At 38.2% G+C, this 18,170-nt stretch overlaps 1 protein-coding gene across 2 annotated transcripts; it reads left to right on the forward strand.

Moving 5' to 3' along the window:
- The first annotated feature begins 2,074 nt into the window (after positions 1-2,074).
- Positions 2,075-16,471, forward strand: slc39a13 (solute carrier family 39 member 13). 2 transcript variants are annotated; one of them, XM_008405168.3, is made up of 10 exons: positions 2,075-2,455; positions 6,820-7,185; positions 9,131-9,238; positions 9,465-9,607; positions 11,122-11,235; positions 12,800-12,889; positions 13,962-14,012; positions 14,163-14,289; positions 14,395-14,494; positions 15,589-16,471. In XM_008405168.3, exons 2-10 carry the CDS (start codon positions 6,858-6,860, stop codon positions 15,662-15,664), a joined length of 1,137 nt encoding a protein of 378 aa, XP_008403390.1. In that variant the 5' UTR covers positions 2,075-2,455; positions 6,820-6,857; the 3' UTR covers positions 15,665-16,471. The 2 variants fall into 2 exon arrangements, with proteins under 2 accessions (XP_008403390.1, XP_008403389.1); XM_008405167.3 differs by having other exon boundaries at positions 2,083-2,455; positions 14,163-14,295.
- Positions 16,472-18,170: the final 1,699 nt, after the last annotated feature.

Below are 18,170 nucleotides of genomic sequence, written 5' to 3' on the forward strand. Positions count from 1 at the left end.
TACCTGACCACAACAGTTTGTTGCAGAGTGCCAACAAAAAAAAAGAACAAATGCAAGAATACAAGCAGAGGACAAAAGGTGTGTCAAACACACAAAAGAAGGTGTGTCAAACACACAATCTTCAACAGCTGAACGTCACCTAAAAGTTATCTCTTTAAAACATTGTCCTAAAATGTATTACTTAATGTATAATTTAAATCTATTACTCTAGGTAATAGATTTAAATTAACAAGACTATTTGTTAATCGCCTTGTTGGAGCTCAAACGGTCAAGTTCAGTTGTCTGGGATGTTTTATAGATTGTACTAAAGAAATAAGGACATGGTGGATATCTATGGCCACTGTAACAAAGTGCCCAGAGATCCCATTTAAAATTGATTCTTTGCCAAGTTGTCTTTTATGTCTGGATAAAGCACTTGTTTGTTCCAGTTTAGGAGCCATTGACTCATATGCCAATGATTCATAAGTCAGTGTTGGGTGAATAAAAAAAAAAATAAAAACATGTTTCTGAGAGCAAGAAAGAGTCGGATTTTAAAGAAAAACTGAATGACTTTGAGACCTTGCTTTATATCACTTTTTAGGGATTACTAAAAAATAATTAAAAGTAATACATAGTCCTACCAATTGTAATATTTTTATCAGTATTTATACTTTACATTTTTTGTCAAAGCTTCAGATAAAAAAACAAAACAAACAAAAAAAAAAAGCTGAGTTATTCCCCACCATCATATTTCTTTCAGCAACAGTCATTGCAGGATTTATGTCATAGTTCTACCATTTCTAAGGTCATTTGTGTTTGGTGTTTAACCATTTTAGAGAGCAACGAACTACTTAGGTTAAACTAATCTGACTGTTACTGTTACTGATTCCAAAACTTAAATAAAGTTTTTGGAAAAAGTCACATAAAATCTATTGGAAACATTAACTGATATTGTAATATTAATTGTCATCTTAATTTGGAGTCCTGTTAGCATGAATGTTCTGAGCATGTTCTGAGAAATAAAATAATTTCAACTGTATTTCTCAGGAGACATTAACAGCAGTACTTTCTGAGTATTAAGACATAATCACAATTACAAAACATGACTTTCTAAGTTGCCCTATGAGTGCGAGTTTCCTGTCTCTGTGTTTTTTGGTGATGGCCTGATAACTTTTCAGGGGTTTATCCTACTCCTCACCAAGCGACTGCTCAAGAAAGCCACCAACCCTTGAAAGGGTAAGTGAGCATACTCAATTGATGGATGGATTAAATTAATATGCCCTTAAGCAATTTGGTAAAGCCCAGATTTTGAAGTCACTGCTGTGCAAACTTCTGATTAAATCACAACATTTCAATTAAATGAAAACCCATTTTGATATGTATTTTTCTTGAATGCATTGTAAGGTAAGACTTCAAACACACTGCTTTTTTGTGTGACATGAAAAAAAAAACATCAAAGATAAGAGAGAGAAAAATGTGGACCTCCTTAAGCATTTTTTTGAACATTCATCTGCTCAAAAAAATATTTACAACTATAAACAGGAATGAAATGTCGAGTTTTTATACGATTCAGGAAGGAGAGGGGCTTTGTGTCCCTCAGATGGACATGTTCTAATGTGAAATGTGCAGATTAATCCCACAACCAAAGCGAAAGCCTTAAGATATGGGCTGAAGCTGGTTACAGAGTGTCTTCATCCACAGCAGGATGAGTCTTGACTTGCATGGGGTGAAAGGTCGCTTTCAAACCTGATCTGCTTAGACTGGAACGGCCCAGAATTCCAGCAAATTATTATAAAAAGCTTGGGGAAGGAAATAAAATATGATCTAAGGCTGCAGCTTAAAATGTGGAAAAAGTGACTTTCTGAATGCACAATAATGCATACAAGTTTATATTTCAGTTCCACCATCTACTGAACGTGATTTACAATGGAACATTGATAACGCTCAGAAATGTGAATAGTTTGATTACTTCTATGGTCATAAATGTCTCATTAGGCTAATTCGTATATTCAGCAGTACTGTTATAGAATAAATAAAGTGCATAAAATACTACGGTCGTATTGAACAGAACAAACCAGCTACTGTAGATGATGCACCATCTGCAGCTTTATGCCTGAAAGTACCTCTTCCCCAGGAGAGAAAGTTTTATTTTAATCACTATTTCATGTGTATTTGCGTCAAATACGCAAACAATCCCTTCCAATGTGTTAGTTTTGGGACTATTAGGAGGATGGACTACTTCCTGCGATCTCTTGGTGAGGCGGGTTCCACGCTGTGACTCCCCTCTCGTGTTTGTATTCTCCCTGGTGCTCCCCCTCATGTTCCTGATACGTGGCTGTTTGGGAGAGCCGCGGTGTGGGTCCCCGTCCGCCCCGCAGCAGCAGCAGCAGCTGGGAGTCTGCAGGAACTCAGGCTGCTATTCATCAAGGTCTGGATGGCAGGGACACACTGGTGCACAGACTGTCGAAACCACAAGGTATGTACATAAAATAAGTCATTGTTCAGATTGTACTTTTTGGGGTAGGGAGGTTTTCAACAAGATTTTCATGGCAGTAAGTTTGTGAAACTGGTGCTAGCTGTCGAAGAGCAGCCGCTGTTAGCGTTAAACTTAACGTGGCTACGTATTTGAGGAGCTAATCTCTTTAGCAAACTGTGTCCGAGTGCATTCATCCGTCTGCTGCTCGCTGCTGTTAGCCTGCTAACTCTGGGCTGGCTACTACATATTATTAAACCTAGTTTATCTCACTTTTGTTGTTGTTGTTGTTGTTGTCACTTTGAGCTGGAAAAACTTGGCGTCCCAAGTTTTTCCAGCTCATTTAACTGCTGCAGCTCAACTGTTTTTAATCAACATTCACTCCACGTGTTTTCGCTAACTCAGACGTGACTTTTCGGGGATTTGTAATATTTAATAATAGGATAAATCCACCCATCCATTTTACATCCAATAAGTTAAACTAAAGTTAGTCATCTCAGCTGGTCAGACGCCCTGAAATGGGTAATGGAAAAAAATTATAAATAATCATCTGCCAAGAGGAAGTCCGTCTGGAAGTCTGCTCCTTCTGGAATTTTCTGTCTGCCTCATTTCTCTCTTAACAGCAGTCAATTGTATTCATGTTTTGAAGACAAACCGTCAATATTAGGTTCAAAAGTGTCCTTCACTGCACAGATTTTGTTACTCTGAGTACAGATTAGATAAATAAAAGAGGTTTTTGTCGATATTCGGTTGTTATGGTAACTGACAGCAGTGATCTAATCAAAACCTGGCAGTGTAAACATATTGGGGTGCGATAATTGGTGCTTGTAGTGGAAACGATCTTTGGCAAAAGTTAAATAATAAAAAAATATTTGCCCCGTTCCCTCATAACCACTAAGAAGCAGAAGTATTAATTGTTCAAGCAGATCTTTTTCAAAGGGAAGTGTTGTGTGTAAAATTGTGGGGACTCCCAGCCAGACAACAATGAACCACTCAATAAAAGTTGATTGCTACTATGACTTGCGGTAAATATCAATTACCTGTCAATGTGTAACTTGGATCGGGGAATGTTGTCAACCCCAATTTCACTGAGTTTCTAAAGTTGCTGTTTTATATGCACAGATGTTCACAATTGGATGATTTACAGTTCGGAGTTTGTGAAAGACTTACAAGCTGTTGGAAGTGTGAAGAAAACGTTTACATACCATATCTGTCAAGTTTTAAAAGCAAGACTGCCATTTTGGATTTTTAGGTTGAGTTTGGTGGGGAAACCTTGTAACTTTCCTTCTTGAAGCTCCAACTTTTACTGATTATCTTGTTAATGCAGTTTCAGACTGGGAAATGATAATTATCTATGTAAAAAAAAAAAATCATCAGCATAATTAAACTTAACATTTCAACTAGAGATGTGCCGATCAGGTTTTTTCCTGCCGATTCCGATCACCCATGAGGGCCGATCACCGATTCGATCACATAATTATTTTTTTTAATCATAAACACTACTACTAGCATGGCGGCTAGCTGATTACTGCTAGTTCTGAGTGGCAGTTTCTGACTGAGCGGAGTAATTATGCAGAACAGGGAGGAGATCGATTTATTTTTTCAGAGATTATTTGTCTCATGTTAGGACAGCGAAAGTTTTCATACGTGTGTAAAATAATTTTTTTAAGTTAGATGCTGTAGCTTTAAGCAGAGGTTCGGTGTGAGAGTCACTACCAGGTGGAGCAGAAGCGGCGCTCCGTCTATGAAATATTTCTACCTCTAGCGCGTAGCAGCGGTTCAACAGCGAGAGCAGAACCAGTGTCTTACATTGCACCTCGAAGACTTAAATTATTTTACGGGTTATTTGTTTAGCTTTCTGACCGTCATGCTAATCCGTGTGTTTGTAGCTGCGCGCTGCTTTACCTGCTATCTGATCGCTCCGTATGTCTTTTTTACTGCAGTGAGTCTAGATGTAGTCAAACTCCGTCGAGTATGGCATTGTTTTTATCCCATATTAGATTTGTTGTGTTGATGCATTTTGACCTGCTTCACCCCACGTGCTTCAATTTTCCGCCGCAACACACAAACTTCCCCATTCACTCAGTGCGTTATAGTTACACATCGCTTAGTATTTGTTGCTGCGCGTTTGCTCAGTGTGAATGAAAGAGGAGACCAGCTGCACAGGCAGGCTGCGAAATGAGATGCAGGTGATCAGTTTGTGTGATCGGCAACAAGAGACCCTGATCGGCGATTACCGATTATACACTTTTTCACGGAAATCGGCCGATTATGATCAGTGGCCGATCGATCGGCACACCTCTAATTTCAACTAATGAAGCAGTGCTAGTGGGAAGAAAAATAAACATATTTTTTTTGTTTGTTTTTATGATAAAACTCAACAAATTTTTAAAAGACTATTGTGGGTTTAAAATGTCTATCAAGATGATGTTGCTTCTAAAGCTGTATTAGCTAGGGTGATACTTGTGAAATGTTTGAGAATCATTTCCTCCTAGGAATACAACACAATTTACTATTTAAATTGGGGTCAGCTTCTGTTCATAACTATTTAAAATGTCCAATAAAACAGTTGTAAGTTTATATGCTCTCTAATTTACTATTATTCCACTTAGAACAAGCCAGAAAAATCAAGCAAATTCCAACACAATCTGTAAAAAGTTATAAAAACATCCCTTGAAATGGAACCTTTTCAAATATGCTTTTACTATTACTATACTATTTAAAAAGTAGTTTGTACACGTACAAGTGTACAAGGGATGTTTTGATAACTTTTTACACATTGTTTCATCATATAATGCCCTTCTTAAATAACACTCGAGATTAAATGTTGCATGACAGTCTCTCTTCTTTCCAACCCAAAGCATTTCAAGTGACTGAATGTACAAGTGGATTCAAGCTATTATGAATGTCAGTCAGTTGACCAATTTAAGAGCTGATGTTGAATGATTTTTAATAATTCACAAGTTATGATCCTCCTGAGTATGGGTCAGTTCTGATCAGTAAGTGATGGATTAACGTATCTGCTTAGCTGGCAGCATTCCTGCTGTGCTTTCAACTAATTGAAAATCGTCATGTGGATTTCGGTTGTCGTTTTCAGCATTCGCAGCAAAAAACAAAGTTCGCAATAAGCATATTTCTTTCAGCTACTGTATATTAAAAAAACACCTCCCATTGAAAGCTGAGGTTATATCTATACTTTTAAATGTAGATATAAGCTGTTTGTTGTTAAGAGCAAAAAATGACATTAGTTAAGTAGTTTAACTTCCTTAAATAGGGCAAAACCAATAGGAATGGGACAAGTCAGCTTTTGTTAAACGAAAACTGAAACCTAGAATTTATGTAGTATAAAATTTAACTTCCCTGTTTGACAAAACAGCAGCACCTAATGTGTTAATCTTTTATGAAAGTTTGCACTAGTTTGTGATTTATGTGTTCAGTTATCATATTATAATCGCTTATCCTTAGTATGTCACTGTGTGCTTAAATTTCTCTGTCAATTAACTATTTTTAAATTTACCTCAAAATTTTGATTATTTTCACAACCCTAGTAACTCACTTAAAACGGTTTGATGCTAAAATCTGAAATAAGAAACATTCAGCACAAGAGACTTCAGTAGAAATTATCAAATCCATTTTTATTATCATTTTATTCTTTCGTAAACTGGGGATTTGGTGGCTGGTAGTTGCAACCAGTTTGATGTAAAAGAGCCACAAAGAACGCAAAAGCATTCTTCAGTGGAAGAGGCTCTTCAAAGACAGAGGAAGATATGTCAGATCAATGGCAAAACCAGAGACATGCTTGTAGTTTTTTTTGACATTCTCTGAATTCCTCTGAGATTTCATCTGGTCAAAGTAAACCGTGAGCGCCGAGCGTGTCCTGCTGGAAAAGCCAGTAGTTTGCTGCAAACAACCAGAACCCTGGCTTGTATGTCATCAGATATCCAGCTGAAGCTATTTTAACTGAAAACATTATCTTTTTCATTTTTTTCATTTTTTTTTTTTTTTTTGGCTGCAGCAAACAAGTGGTTTGCATTTTAATGCGATAAAGAGGTCTGGCTCTATTTGTGGACGTACACCTGCAGAGCATTCAAAGCACAGCATCAAGGCGATTGTTGAAATGGGAAACTGCTTTTGCTTTTTTATGTGCCCAGAATTTCTATTGCAGTCATACATTTTTAAACATCTAAATTCACTAAGAACTACAGTTTAATTAATTTGCAACCTAACAAATTATTTATTTTCTTTTTACTTATTGATTGGTATCTTCTTTTTTTTGCCTTCAATGAATGCAGAAGATTTAGACATTTGAAACGGTAATTTATTTGTTTTTTTTTGTTTTTTTTTTGTCATATCTACTCTTCTTACAGCATCACGGGCTCCAAGTGTTTTTTGGGCTGAGAGACGGATGAAAGGTGGAAGCTGTTGGAGGCCCAGCTGGGCTGTCGCTGCTCTGTTTGTCCCTGCTGCTCTGCTGATGCTCACCTCCAGGGGAGCATCAAGCAGCCAGAAGATGACACAAACCTCTGTGGCTCATGCGACGGCTACAGCTGCAGGACCGGGCCCCAGTCTGGCAGATGACCTCCCAGGCCTGCAGGCGGTCGCAGAGTTTTTAACCAGTGAACACACGCATGTATGGCTCCTGTCCCTGGTGGGCTCAGTCGCTGTGGGCCTCAGCGGGGTTTTCCCTCTGCTTGTTGTTCCCATTGAAGCAGGAGCTGCCCTCAAAACTGAAGGTAGGATAAGGAATACGTAGTCTTAACTCTGCAGCTTAACCGTGACTCAAATTATTCACGACTGCTTTTTTTTTTTTTTTTTTTTTTTTTTCTTCAACATTAACTCAGATTGAACCATGTTCTTACCAAACTGGGAAATTCCTTTTTTTATTTTGAAAGCAGAAGTGTTCAGATTCAAATGTCTGTAGCAACCTAAAGAAATGTTCCTGTTTTTGTTATCAATTTAATTGCACAAATATGTTGTAAAATAATCTTCCTGAGATGTTCTGTTGCTTCTCTTTAGCTTGTTTGGATGCTGTGACACCTGCGAGATTTTAGTTTTCGTTTTTTTTTTTAGCATCTGCTGTATGGGTCAGGGAATTATTCAATGTTAGGGATTGTTTTTAACATGCAGATCCAGTGGATTTTGGAATTCCTGTTATAAGGAGCACAAATTCTCCCCAAAATATGAAGGATTGTAGCAAGAGTGAGAGGGAACTATGATCAGGTTTACTTGTTCTTTCCATCTTCTTTGTAAACATGGAAACGCTGCAAGAAAATGGAGTAGACTGGGCTCCTGGTTCACACATCTGAAAGATGAGAAATCCATGGTTGCAGGAATATAATAATATAATCCAGACATCTAATGTGTCTCTGAACTGGTTGACAGATTCACCACTTTGGGGAATCTGTCAAAGGAGCAGCTTTTTTTCAGTTTCTTCTGTTTTGCTATAGAGCTGATATAAGAAGCCATTCATATCCACTACAATTATTCAGAAATAACAATCTGCAATAACTCATAAATTTTAATGTTTCCTAATCGCGGTTATTACTACTATTTTTTTAAAGGTGTAAGATTCTTTAAATAGTAGTTTCTTCTTTTCTTTCTCCCATTCATGTTTTACAGTTGAATAGCTTTGTGATGAATCTCATCCTCACACTAGAGATTTTTTTTTTCCAGTGGGATCAACAGATGTTTCTGGTGGAAAGCAGGCAGCTGCATCCTAAATTTTCAAGGCTTCCTACAGCACACAGCTTGAAGTGAACCATCAGCAGAGGCCAAATATGAATGCAGCTGCATGTTTTCTAAACAATTATAGTGTCCAATGATGCAAGTTTTGCTTTTTTTTAAAATCAGATTCCTATCTACAGTAAAGAATTTCCTGTTCTGAGAGGGAAGAGCTTCAGCTGCCAAGTGCAACAACATAGAATAAAAAAAAAAAAAAAAAAACGCTTTTAAACTTGGTACTGGTTCAATGAGGCTAGATTCAAACACAATTATGCTTTATGTTTACATTTAACTTGATGCCCAGCTGGAGCCAATGAGTTTAGTTTATCTCAAGTTTTGTATTTAACATCATATTTTCTTTGGGAATTATTTACTTCTTTGAGACTTTGCTTTTTCATTAATACACATACCATCTATTGCAAACCTTGGTTATTGATGATACTTGATAATTCCTTCTAAACATGAGTTTGCGTACAGAAAATATCTGTATATAAACTGGACTAGATAGCTTATATATCCAGTTTAATCCAGACATGTAACTTCTAAATTATTCTGATGATCTACTGTACACTTTCCTTGTACTCTGTGATCCAACCAAAGTCACTTGAGGTGAACCAGAGGGCTGAAAGTTTTGACAGGCCCCACCCATACTAACGTGGCATTCCAGGAGTATTTTAGGCTGAGGGCTGAGAAATGCAGCCACTCCAAGGTTAAAGTTTCCGTGAAGTGTTATTATAGGTAATGCATGGTGAGGCAGAGATGCTACTGTGCATTTAAGTGCTTCATAGGTTGAAATGACAACAGCCAGGCTGAAAAGAGACACTAATTTATCACAATCTTTTTTAATGCCGTAAACGCGTATTTTAAGCTCATCATAAACTGTATTTAAAGCTAAAACAGCACGGAGATTGTTGTTAATCATACCTTGACATAATTGGTACCTTGTTTCTTTGCCAGCTGGATGCCAGAAGCTGAAGCAGCTCTTGAGCTTTGCTATTGGTGGTCTCCTTGGTGACGTGTTCCTTCACCTCCTTCCCGAAGCGTGGGCGCTCTCTGGCCCTCCAGGTGGGTCTCAGAGTCACAGCTTTCATAAATATATTCATGCTCTAACAAGGAATCCCTCTTGTAAGAGAATAAAAAAAAGACTGGTTCATTAAAGAAAGAAAATAGCATTTATACATTCCTTCATTCAGGTCTGTGGCAGTTTATAGAAGCAGCGTGTTGGCTGCATCACTAGATCTCTAGTGTACATCTCATGCCCACATATTTACAGTCTGTGCTGTCTTTCCAGCTAGTAAACACAACCACTACATGACCCAGGGCTTGTGGGTACTCATTGGTCTGTTTGCCTTCCACCTGCTGGAGAAAATGTTTCCAAACGAAGACGGCCTCGAGGACGCTCCCCCAAATTCAGACCTGAATTTTAACCTGTCTGTAAGTATTTCTGTTATTATTTCTTTCTGTCTCGCATGTCGATGCAAGCCTTCACTTTTTTTCTTTTGGTGGCGCTCTCTGTGCAGATGCTACGATGCTTAGTCTGCACATCTGTCAGTTGTGTTTTGACGACTGTCATATCAGATGACCCGCAGCACACCCGGGAGTTTACAGCAGCAGCTACACATTTAGGAAAAAATCCCTATTGATTTTCTTGCCTGCCTTATAAATGATGCAAAAAGCAAGTGTCGGTTTCATGTGTGCCCTCCTGCCTTCTTAAAAATAAGCAAAGCAGCTTTTCATCTTTTTCTTTAGGATAGTATTGCAGATGGATATGGCTAGGCTGCTCCTATGTTCTCATTGCCAGCGTTTTGTACTCTTCTATTGTGCCTGGCTGCTCACTCTGTGTGTATATTTACCCAGGTGAATCAACTACTTCAATCCTGTCATCCAGTCAAAGGCTAAAAGCAAAAAAAGTGCATTTATCAAAGAGCCACTTAACCCTCAAAGATGCTGTATTTGCAGCTCACAGATTTGAAACAGCTGTTCATATTTGTATTTGGTTTCTCACACAGAGAGGAGATGCATGTTAATGTACATAATTATTAAAGTGTATGCATTTTATGCACATTTTATGCTACGTCTATAAAGTAAAATAGTTCATGCTAGCTCTGTAAAAAAAACAAGAGAAGCCTTGTTCTGTATGTTTGTAGAGGCTGAATACACGTTCCATCATGTCTGTCTAATGCCAGTGAGGGAGAAGATTGGAATCCACGTCTCAGCTCCTCTCCTTGTGTCTATTTTTAGTGCAGGGGATGAAGCAGCTGCTTCAGCCATTTCGCTGTCCACAGGAGAACACCGCTTTTAGGCAGAGGCAACAATAGACATGTGCAGAGATTTGCAGCAAAGGGGGAAGCTAACAGTGTGCTCTCCTAAACCGTTGAGCGATGCAAGAACAGTAACAAGGTGAATATATTTTTGCAGCGAATCATGCCGGTGTTTTGCATCGATGCATCGTTTTTACACAAAACTTGCACAGCTCTCTAGATTAGAAATTTAGCTCCCGTCTCTTGGAGGTCATTAATAGCCGTAAAATTCATCACACTTCATTACTTCCTCATGCTTCAGTCACTGAGATGGAGCAAACATTTCCTTGTGGCAACCGGAGGACCGCAGGTTATTTCCTTCTCGCTTTATTTGAGCTTCAGTCCGAATGACAACATAAGTGGTTTCTAAATGATGGAACAGGGAAGTTGGCTATTCTCAGAAAAACAGAAACGCTAGCACGAAATAAATGTGATGGCTGAGTCCTTGTAATGCACATCAAAAGCGACCATAAGCAAACTGTGTGCTGCTTTGCAGTATTAAGATTCCCACTGAACTGCAAGTTTTATTTGACTGGTTACGCTGGGAGCTTTACGATCCGACTGGGAGGTCTTTCTTTTCGAGTTTCTTGCATCTCGTTTGATGAGCGCACGTGTTATAAAAGTTAAGTGTTTTTTTTTTTTCTCCAGTCAAGTTCAGCTTTCGGCGTCAAAGCGGAGGCATCACTCAGAAACGGACACCATGCTGAGTCATGGAAATCCTCCAAGCTACAGAGTCTGCAAGACAGCTCAGAGAAAATTAAGGTAATGCTGACAACCAAAGCATATCCCAGAATATGACGAAAAATGGGGCAACAGTAGGGATAAACAGTTAACTTTGATGTGGGTTGCTTATATAAGATGCTTGTATTTATTAATTATTTTTGCCTGACCAAACAGCAATATGAAAGTACAGGCAATAAAAAACTATTTCCCCTCTTACAAATTTTTTAAATATATCAGATCATAAAATATTTTTTTATTTACAAGACAAATAACATTAGTAAATATAAAATGAAGATGTCAAATGATGATTTCCATATTTCAAGGAGAAAAAAGCTGCCAAACCACCTTCCTCTCTATGTGGAAAAGTAAACTCCCACTAAACTCTTAGCATCTATTTGCTGCTTTTTTTTAAACGACAGTAGACAACAAGAATTTGTAATAGGTGGCAATGAGTCTTTTACATCAGTTTGGATGTAAACGAATTTTCCCCACTTTTTTTTGCAGAGTATTTTTAATTCAGCCATACCAGGATTTTTTTTTAAATAAACAGCTTCTGAATCATATTTAAGTTCCGACTTTGACTAGGCGACTATAAAACTTTCATTCTCTTGCATCATTCAGCGGTGGACTTGAAAATAAACTTTAGATCAGTGTCCTGCTGTATTAACAAAGTTGAAAAGGTCACTGAGTGAAGGCAGCACATTTTCTTTGAAGACTTTCTGCTGAGAGCATTGAGAGTTTTATCAATAACAGCAGTTATTGAAGCAACAAAACAGCTCCAAACCATCACTCTTTCACCTCCATGATTGACTATATGCATGATGGTTTTTTTTTTTTTTGTATTTTAAGTTCTTTAGTCCACGTAGAGGTACACACTTTCCAATAATAAAAAAAAATTAAACACTTTTGTCTCATCATTTTGCAGAATATTTTCCCAAAAGTTATCAGTCAGAAATAAGTTCTGGTAAATGTGAAATGGGTGTCAAGTTTATTCTGGTTAGCAATTTCATGGATGCCATCTTTGCCATTTTTATGAGCACAGATTTTAGCTGAGGCTAGTGGGTTCCTTAGTTTTTCAAAAAGGTTGCTTTGTGAAGTCATTGATTGGTTGTTCATACTGCCTAATTTTGATTGGCTGGTCAAGGTTGACCTCTGCCCCATGTTTTCTCCATGTGAGGACAATCGCTGTCATTGTTGGTCGGTGGAGTCCCAAAACCTTAGAAATGATTTTGTAACTCTTTCCAGAGTGTTAGTTACACGTTTCAAAAATATTTTCTTGATTTTATTTTAGGTCAAGGCATGGCATGTTACATGTTGGTTTGTACATTTTGTTGCCTGCTTCATTTGGTCAGACAGGTTCTGAAACTACAGGCCAGGTAGTAATCAGGCCTGTGGTTATATAGCTTAGCCTGAGAATGTGGCTAAAGACAATTAATAACAATTAATCCATCATGTAAAAAGATGAGTAAGTGTTTTTTGTGAGTATTCAAGATATGTTTATCTGATATTGTTAAAATCACATTATAGGCTGATTCTTAGCATGAAGTACTGCTCAATTTTTTTTTTTCTTCAAATTAGACAGTTTTTCATACATCTGTTACAGACAAGTGGATACCTGAACCTTCTAGCCAACTGCATTGATAACTTCACCCATGGACTGGCAGTAGCTGGGAGCTTCTCAGTGAGCAAGAAGGTAGGATTTTATTTCACAGTGTTTCATCACCCCTGTAAATGTTCCCATTTCAAGCGGTGTCAGCTCAAAAGCTCGCCAGGTTTATTTATTTTATATACATTTGTGTGTGGGAGAGGCGGCTTCATTACCCTAGGTCAAATAATCCGAAAAGGAGCTGATGCTGAAAAGTCATAAGTTGGTCATTAGTGCAGAAAATGCACACAAAGAAAAAGACACTAACTAGCTGTGAAAGTTTGGAGAACCTCACTGTGTGTGGAGTAAAAATGTGCTCCAATCTGACTGACTAAAGAGGGGGAAACGATGCCAATGGCTGATGTGGGGAAAAGGTCCAAATTGATCTAATGTAGCAAAATAATAAAAAAGATGAAGGGTATTACTGTAAGTCATGTTCATTGAAGCTGTTGTAAACCTGGCCATCTAATTATAAAGCTCATCGACTGAGCAATCGAGTTTAAAGACTCAAAGATATTCATATTCTGTCGGTTTCTTTTTTTGTGATGCAAGCTTTTTTAAGAGGTGCATTTTAAACTCCAGAAACATGGATTTGTACTGCTTCAGTAGGTTACCGTGTATCTGCAGTTCTGGGACATGAGTCCAGCTGGAGAGACAGAAGGTTAACAGCATGAAGAATTGATCATTGTGCCAGAAAGGAAGTTGACTAGATATTTCAAACATGCGCATGCGAGACTTTACCAGCATTTTATTGTTTACTCATGTTGTGTTTGTCACAGTGGTCTTGTTGAAATATGCAAATGAAATAAATTAAACAAAAATGTCTTTTTTAGTTAAATATAAATAAAGGACTTACAGCTATACACTTTCTAAACTCTTATCTTTATTTATGTTTGTTAGACTCACTTAAAATAAGCAAATGGCCTTTTGTGCTACAAAATTAGTTACAAATGGTTTAAGCTAAATTATAAAAATTAACCTTCTACCTTGTTTTACCTTTTTTTACCTTTTTAACATTTGAGGCATTTTCTCATTATTCATCTGTGTTACGAGAAACAGACTTTAAACATTTTTGTTGTGTATAAATCACTTTGCTCCTGCCTTTTTTTCTGCCTCCCAGGTTGGATTCCTCACCACCTTTGCTATCCTGCTTCACGAAATCCCTCACGAGGTGAGATTATAACGATTCTTCGATGTTTTCATTAGGAAATAAATTGTTTGCATATCTTGGAGCTTTATAACATATCTGGCTACTGGAGTCTTTGTAAACACAGTTGTTGTTTAGCTTTTTCTGTGTTGAGAGAAATGTCATCCTCCACAGGTGGGAGACTTTGCCATTCTGCTGCGAGCCGGGTTCGATCGCTGGAGTGCCGCCCGGATGCAGCTGTCTACAGCTCTGGTTGGGGTCTTAGGAGCTTGTTTTGCCCTCTGTGCTCAGTCGCCCAAAGGTGCAGGTAGTTGAAGATTATTTTACACTCAGCAAAATATGTTATGAAATGGGAATCGTGTAAATTTGATTAGTTTACTCATAAAGATTTTCGTTGTTTTTGTAGGAAACTCCTCCAGCTGGATTCTGCCTTTCACTGCAGGGGGTTTCCTCTACATTGCCTTGGTTAATGTTGTGCCTGACCTGCTACAGGAGTCCAGTTTAAGGTAAATACGAACTTTAAAGCCTGTAGGTCCAAATAAAACAAATCCATCAGATGTACAGAGACGTCCAAATTTGTTTAATAATCCCTTACTAATTTCTTTATATTTAGCCCTCAAGGAACCAGATTTTATCTGTTATATTAATCTTATTCTGTGTTTTTTTATGCTTTTGAGATGCAGTTTTTCTTTAGATTAAGACCATGTTTGTGTTTTTGTCACACATTTCAGTCCAGTTTCTATTTCGAGATAAATTACTCTTTTACACAGCTGGATAATTTTGAATTATTCATCCTAAAAAAAAGGTCTTCTAAATTTTAAAAATGAGCCAGGATTGCACCTTTTTTTTCTTTTACTTTTTTTTTATGCATAGAGGTTTTATTGACTCTCGTGGCCTTTATTGGAGAATGGTCAGACAGGAAAGTATATTACAAGAGTATGCTCTGGAGTAAAAGTCACACTTATTTAGTGTTTGTCAAACCTGAGGGATACCTTTTCCATGTTGATGATCCAGTTCAGTTACCTACTTTTCAACGTACTTATGGAAACCTTTAATCATGACTTGAAAGTCTGCTGGCAGTTTCTGACTTACCAATGTCCATTCTCTAAATCAGGGTGGTCAGGAACGACTCCACTGCGCTCTTTGCCGGTGGAGAGGAGCATCCAATGTGAATCCGGGGTTATAGAGCAGCAGTTGTGTTGCATAAAGCAGCAACACTAGGGATTAACTCCTCCAAAATCATTTTTATTCATCTTCTTGGCAACTACTGAGGCGGGGAGACGTTCTTTAAAGTACCTAACTCTGGACTCGTTCCTCCATCTCAGGCCATCTTTCCTTCAGCACATGTTTAGCTTTCCTCTCAGCTGCAGACTGTAATGTTTAACCCTTGACTCATGTCTGTCAGTACAAATTAACATGCAACCATCAATTAAAAAATGTGTCATGTAAAGACAAAATACACACCAGACTATAAACCACAGGACCAGCCAAACTATAAAAAATAGTGTGATTTATAGTCTGGAAAATATGGTAGTTATTTAATGTTTAAAAAAAAAAAATGAGTCCACAAACCTTTCTAAATCTGTTTTGTTTGTTTCAGACATTCCTTGCTACAAATACTCCTCATCTTCTGTGGGGTGGGCACCATGGCTTTGCTCTCAGCCATTGTGGAGTGACCGTGGGAGGAGAACACTCTTTTGCCTTAAACACTACTACTGGAGAGGAACCGTCTTCCCCACCCAGCCTCTTATTCACAGAAATATACTCACGAGGAGATTTCTGGCTCCACAGCCAAGGAGCATTAAAGCAAATATCTGACGAGGAGCAGCACTTTATTTAGGGATGACTGAAAGGAAGACTGTTGTGATCAGAAGACGGGACGCTAGTACTTGGACACTTTGAAATGTGCTGTACTTAATTATCCAGAATCAGAAAAAGGTCTGTTTGGAAATCTGTTACCAAATTGTTTTTTTAAGACAATCACGATGCTTTGCACATACATTTACAGCCAGGTTCGCGCGACGTACAATCTCATAACTAACATAAACACTCTGGTTCCCTGTTTCTAGCAGAGCAGAAGTTCATCTGATGGTTTTTTTAGATGTTGTTCTGTTAGTACTGTTTGCTGGCAGTTTTTATGTAGCTTCTGAATATTTATTGAAATTGAAAACTGTTTAATCACTCCGGCTTGTCTTGTGTTGTATTATTTTCTACCAAATAACTTTTATCCGTTTGCCTTTCAGAAACAGTGTAACCTGCATATTTTGAGCTTGAGCTCCTCACACAGCATTCATCGAGAAGAACTGCTTGTAGTAACATTTAATGACAATACATTGATGTTCTTTGCTAAAACTTAAATTTCATTTAATTTTTGTTGCCATTTCTGGGAGACGAAAGATGGCTTTTAGAAAGTTGAAAACGGGGGATGATACATGTTTTAAAAGACTTTTGAAGAAATAAACTTTAAATTATAGACAACTGTTTCACAGGGATTGGTTTTTATATTTTGAGGAAAATGTGATGTAAATCACTGCAGGGTTCCTACACAGTTTTAAAAATATGAAATTTGGGGGAAAAAAACTTTTGCAGGTCCAGATAAAAATAATAAAAACAAGATCTCTTACTGACTTTATTTCCTTTTCCAATGCCTAAACTTTCTTCCATATTTCCTTCAATTCATTCATCTGTTATTTTATCCATCATTCATTGAGCTGTCTATTCATGTGTCCATTTCTCAATCTCTCATCAGCTGTTCTTCCATGTCTTTATCCATCCATTCTTTTTTTTCTCCAGCGATCCATTTTACAGGATGTTATTGTAGCTTTTAGTTATAACTAAAAGCTACAATAACATCCTGTTATTGTAAAATAAAATATTTCTATATCAATTTTCAGGCTTCATATATGAAGCCTGAAAATTGATATAGAAATATTTTAAGTAAATTCATGGTAAACATATTTATAGTTGAAAGCCCCTCTGAAAATACTAATAACTGGAAAAGCATGGAATTTCAGCATTAGTATTTTGGGACCCAACAATTAGGCAAAATTATTTGAACAGATGGCAGAATTTAAGTCTAGTATTTATTGATGGGTTCCTTTCTATATGCAGTTTGCATGTTCCTGCTGTGGATGCATGCACACTAGCTTTCTCCCACCACCCACAGTGTTGGCAGCTCACTCAAAATTACCCTGAGGTGCAAGTGTGTGCATGTGAGGTTATTTGCCCTGTAATAGACTGGTGACCTGTCCAGGCTCTGGGTTGTCTCTTTCCTGTTTATAGCTTAAGATGAGCAGTGTCTCCTTTTACTCTGCAATGACTGAGTTTGGAAAAATATGTGGTTGGATTTGTATAAAGATACACAGGGATAGCTCATGGTGTCACATGGACCTTTCTACATTAACATGTTCATCCATCCATCCATTTTCTTTACACCCTTGTCCCTTGGTGGGGTCGGGAGGTGCTGGTGCCCATCTCCAGCTAACGTTCCAGGCAAGAGGCGGGGTCACCCTGGACAGGTCGCCAGTCTGTCGCAGGGCAACACAGACACACAGGACAAACAACCATGCACACACACACTCACACCTAGGGGCAATTTGGAGAGGCCAATTAGCCTAAAAGTCATGTTTTTGGACTCTGGGAGGAAACCAGGGTACCCAGAGAAAACCCACCATGCACAGGGAGAACATGCAAACTCCATGCATCCCGGGGCCGGGAATCGAACCCAGAACCTTCTTGCTGCAAGGCAACAGCTCTACCAACTGCGCCACTGTGCAGCCCATTAACATGTTCACTGTTAGAATAATCCTACTGCAAAGGGTGATAAATTGTCATATGGAAGCAGGGGGGAAGGGGCAATGACTGTGTTCACACATTTCCAGTTTCAGCAGTGTATCTGGCAAGCTTATAATGCCATAACGACTCAGCAGCAGGTCGCCTTCCTTAGTCATCAGGCTTTGAGCAGCTTAATGTCTGTGGGAGCCTTCTTCAGTCACAGCACATAAAAACAACTATCACCGCTTGCACTGCAGTGGAAGACCTAGAGCAGAAAACCGTAAACGCAGAGGCAGATGGTACGTTCCCGTTCTTATGTCACCATTTACTCTTAAGAATAAAAGTCCTGGATTCAGATTTACATCAATGTGATACAGGCACACAGTCGGCTTGCGTAAGCCATGAGCA

The sequence above is a fragment of the Poecilia reticulata genome, chromosome 3 (genome assembly GCF_904066995.2).
Source record: "Poecilia reticulata chromosome 3, P_reticulata-male-v2, whole genome shotgun sequence".
In the NCBI taxonomy this organism is placed as follows: Eukaryota; Metazoa; Chordata; class Actinopteri; order Cyprinodontiformes; family Poeciliidae; genus Poecilia; species Poecilia reticulata.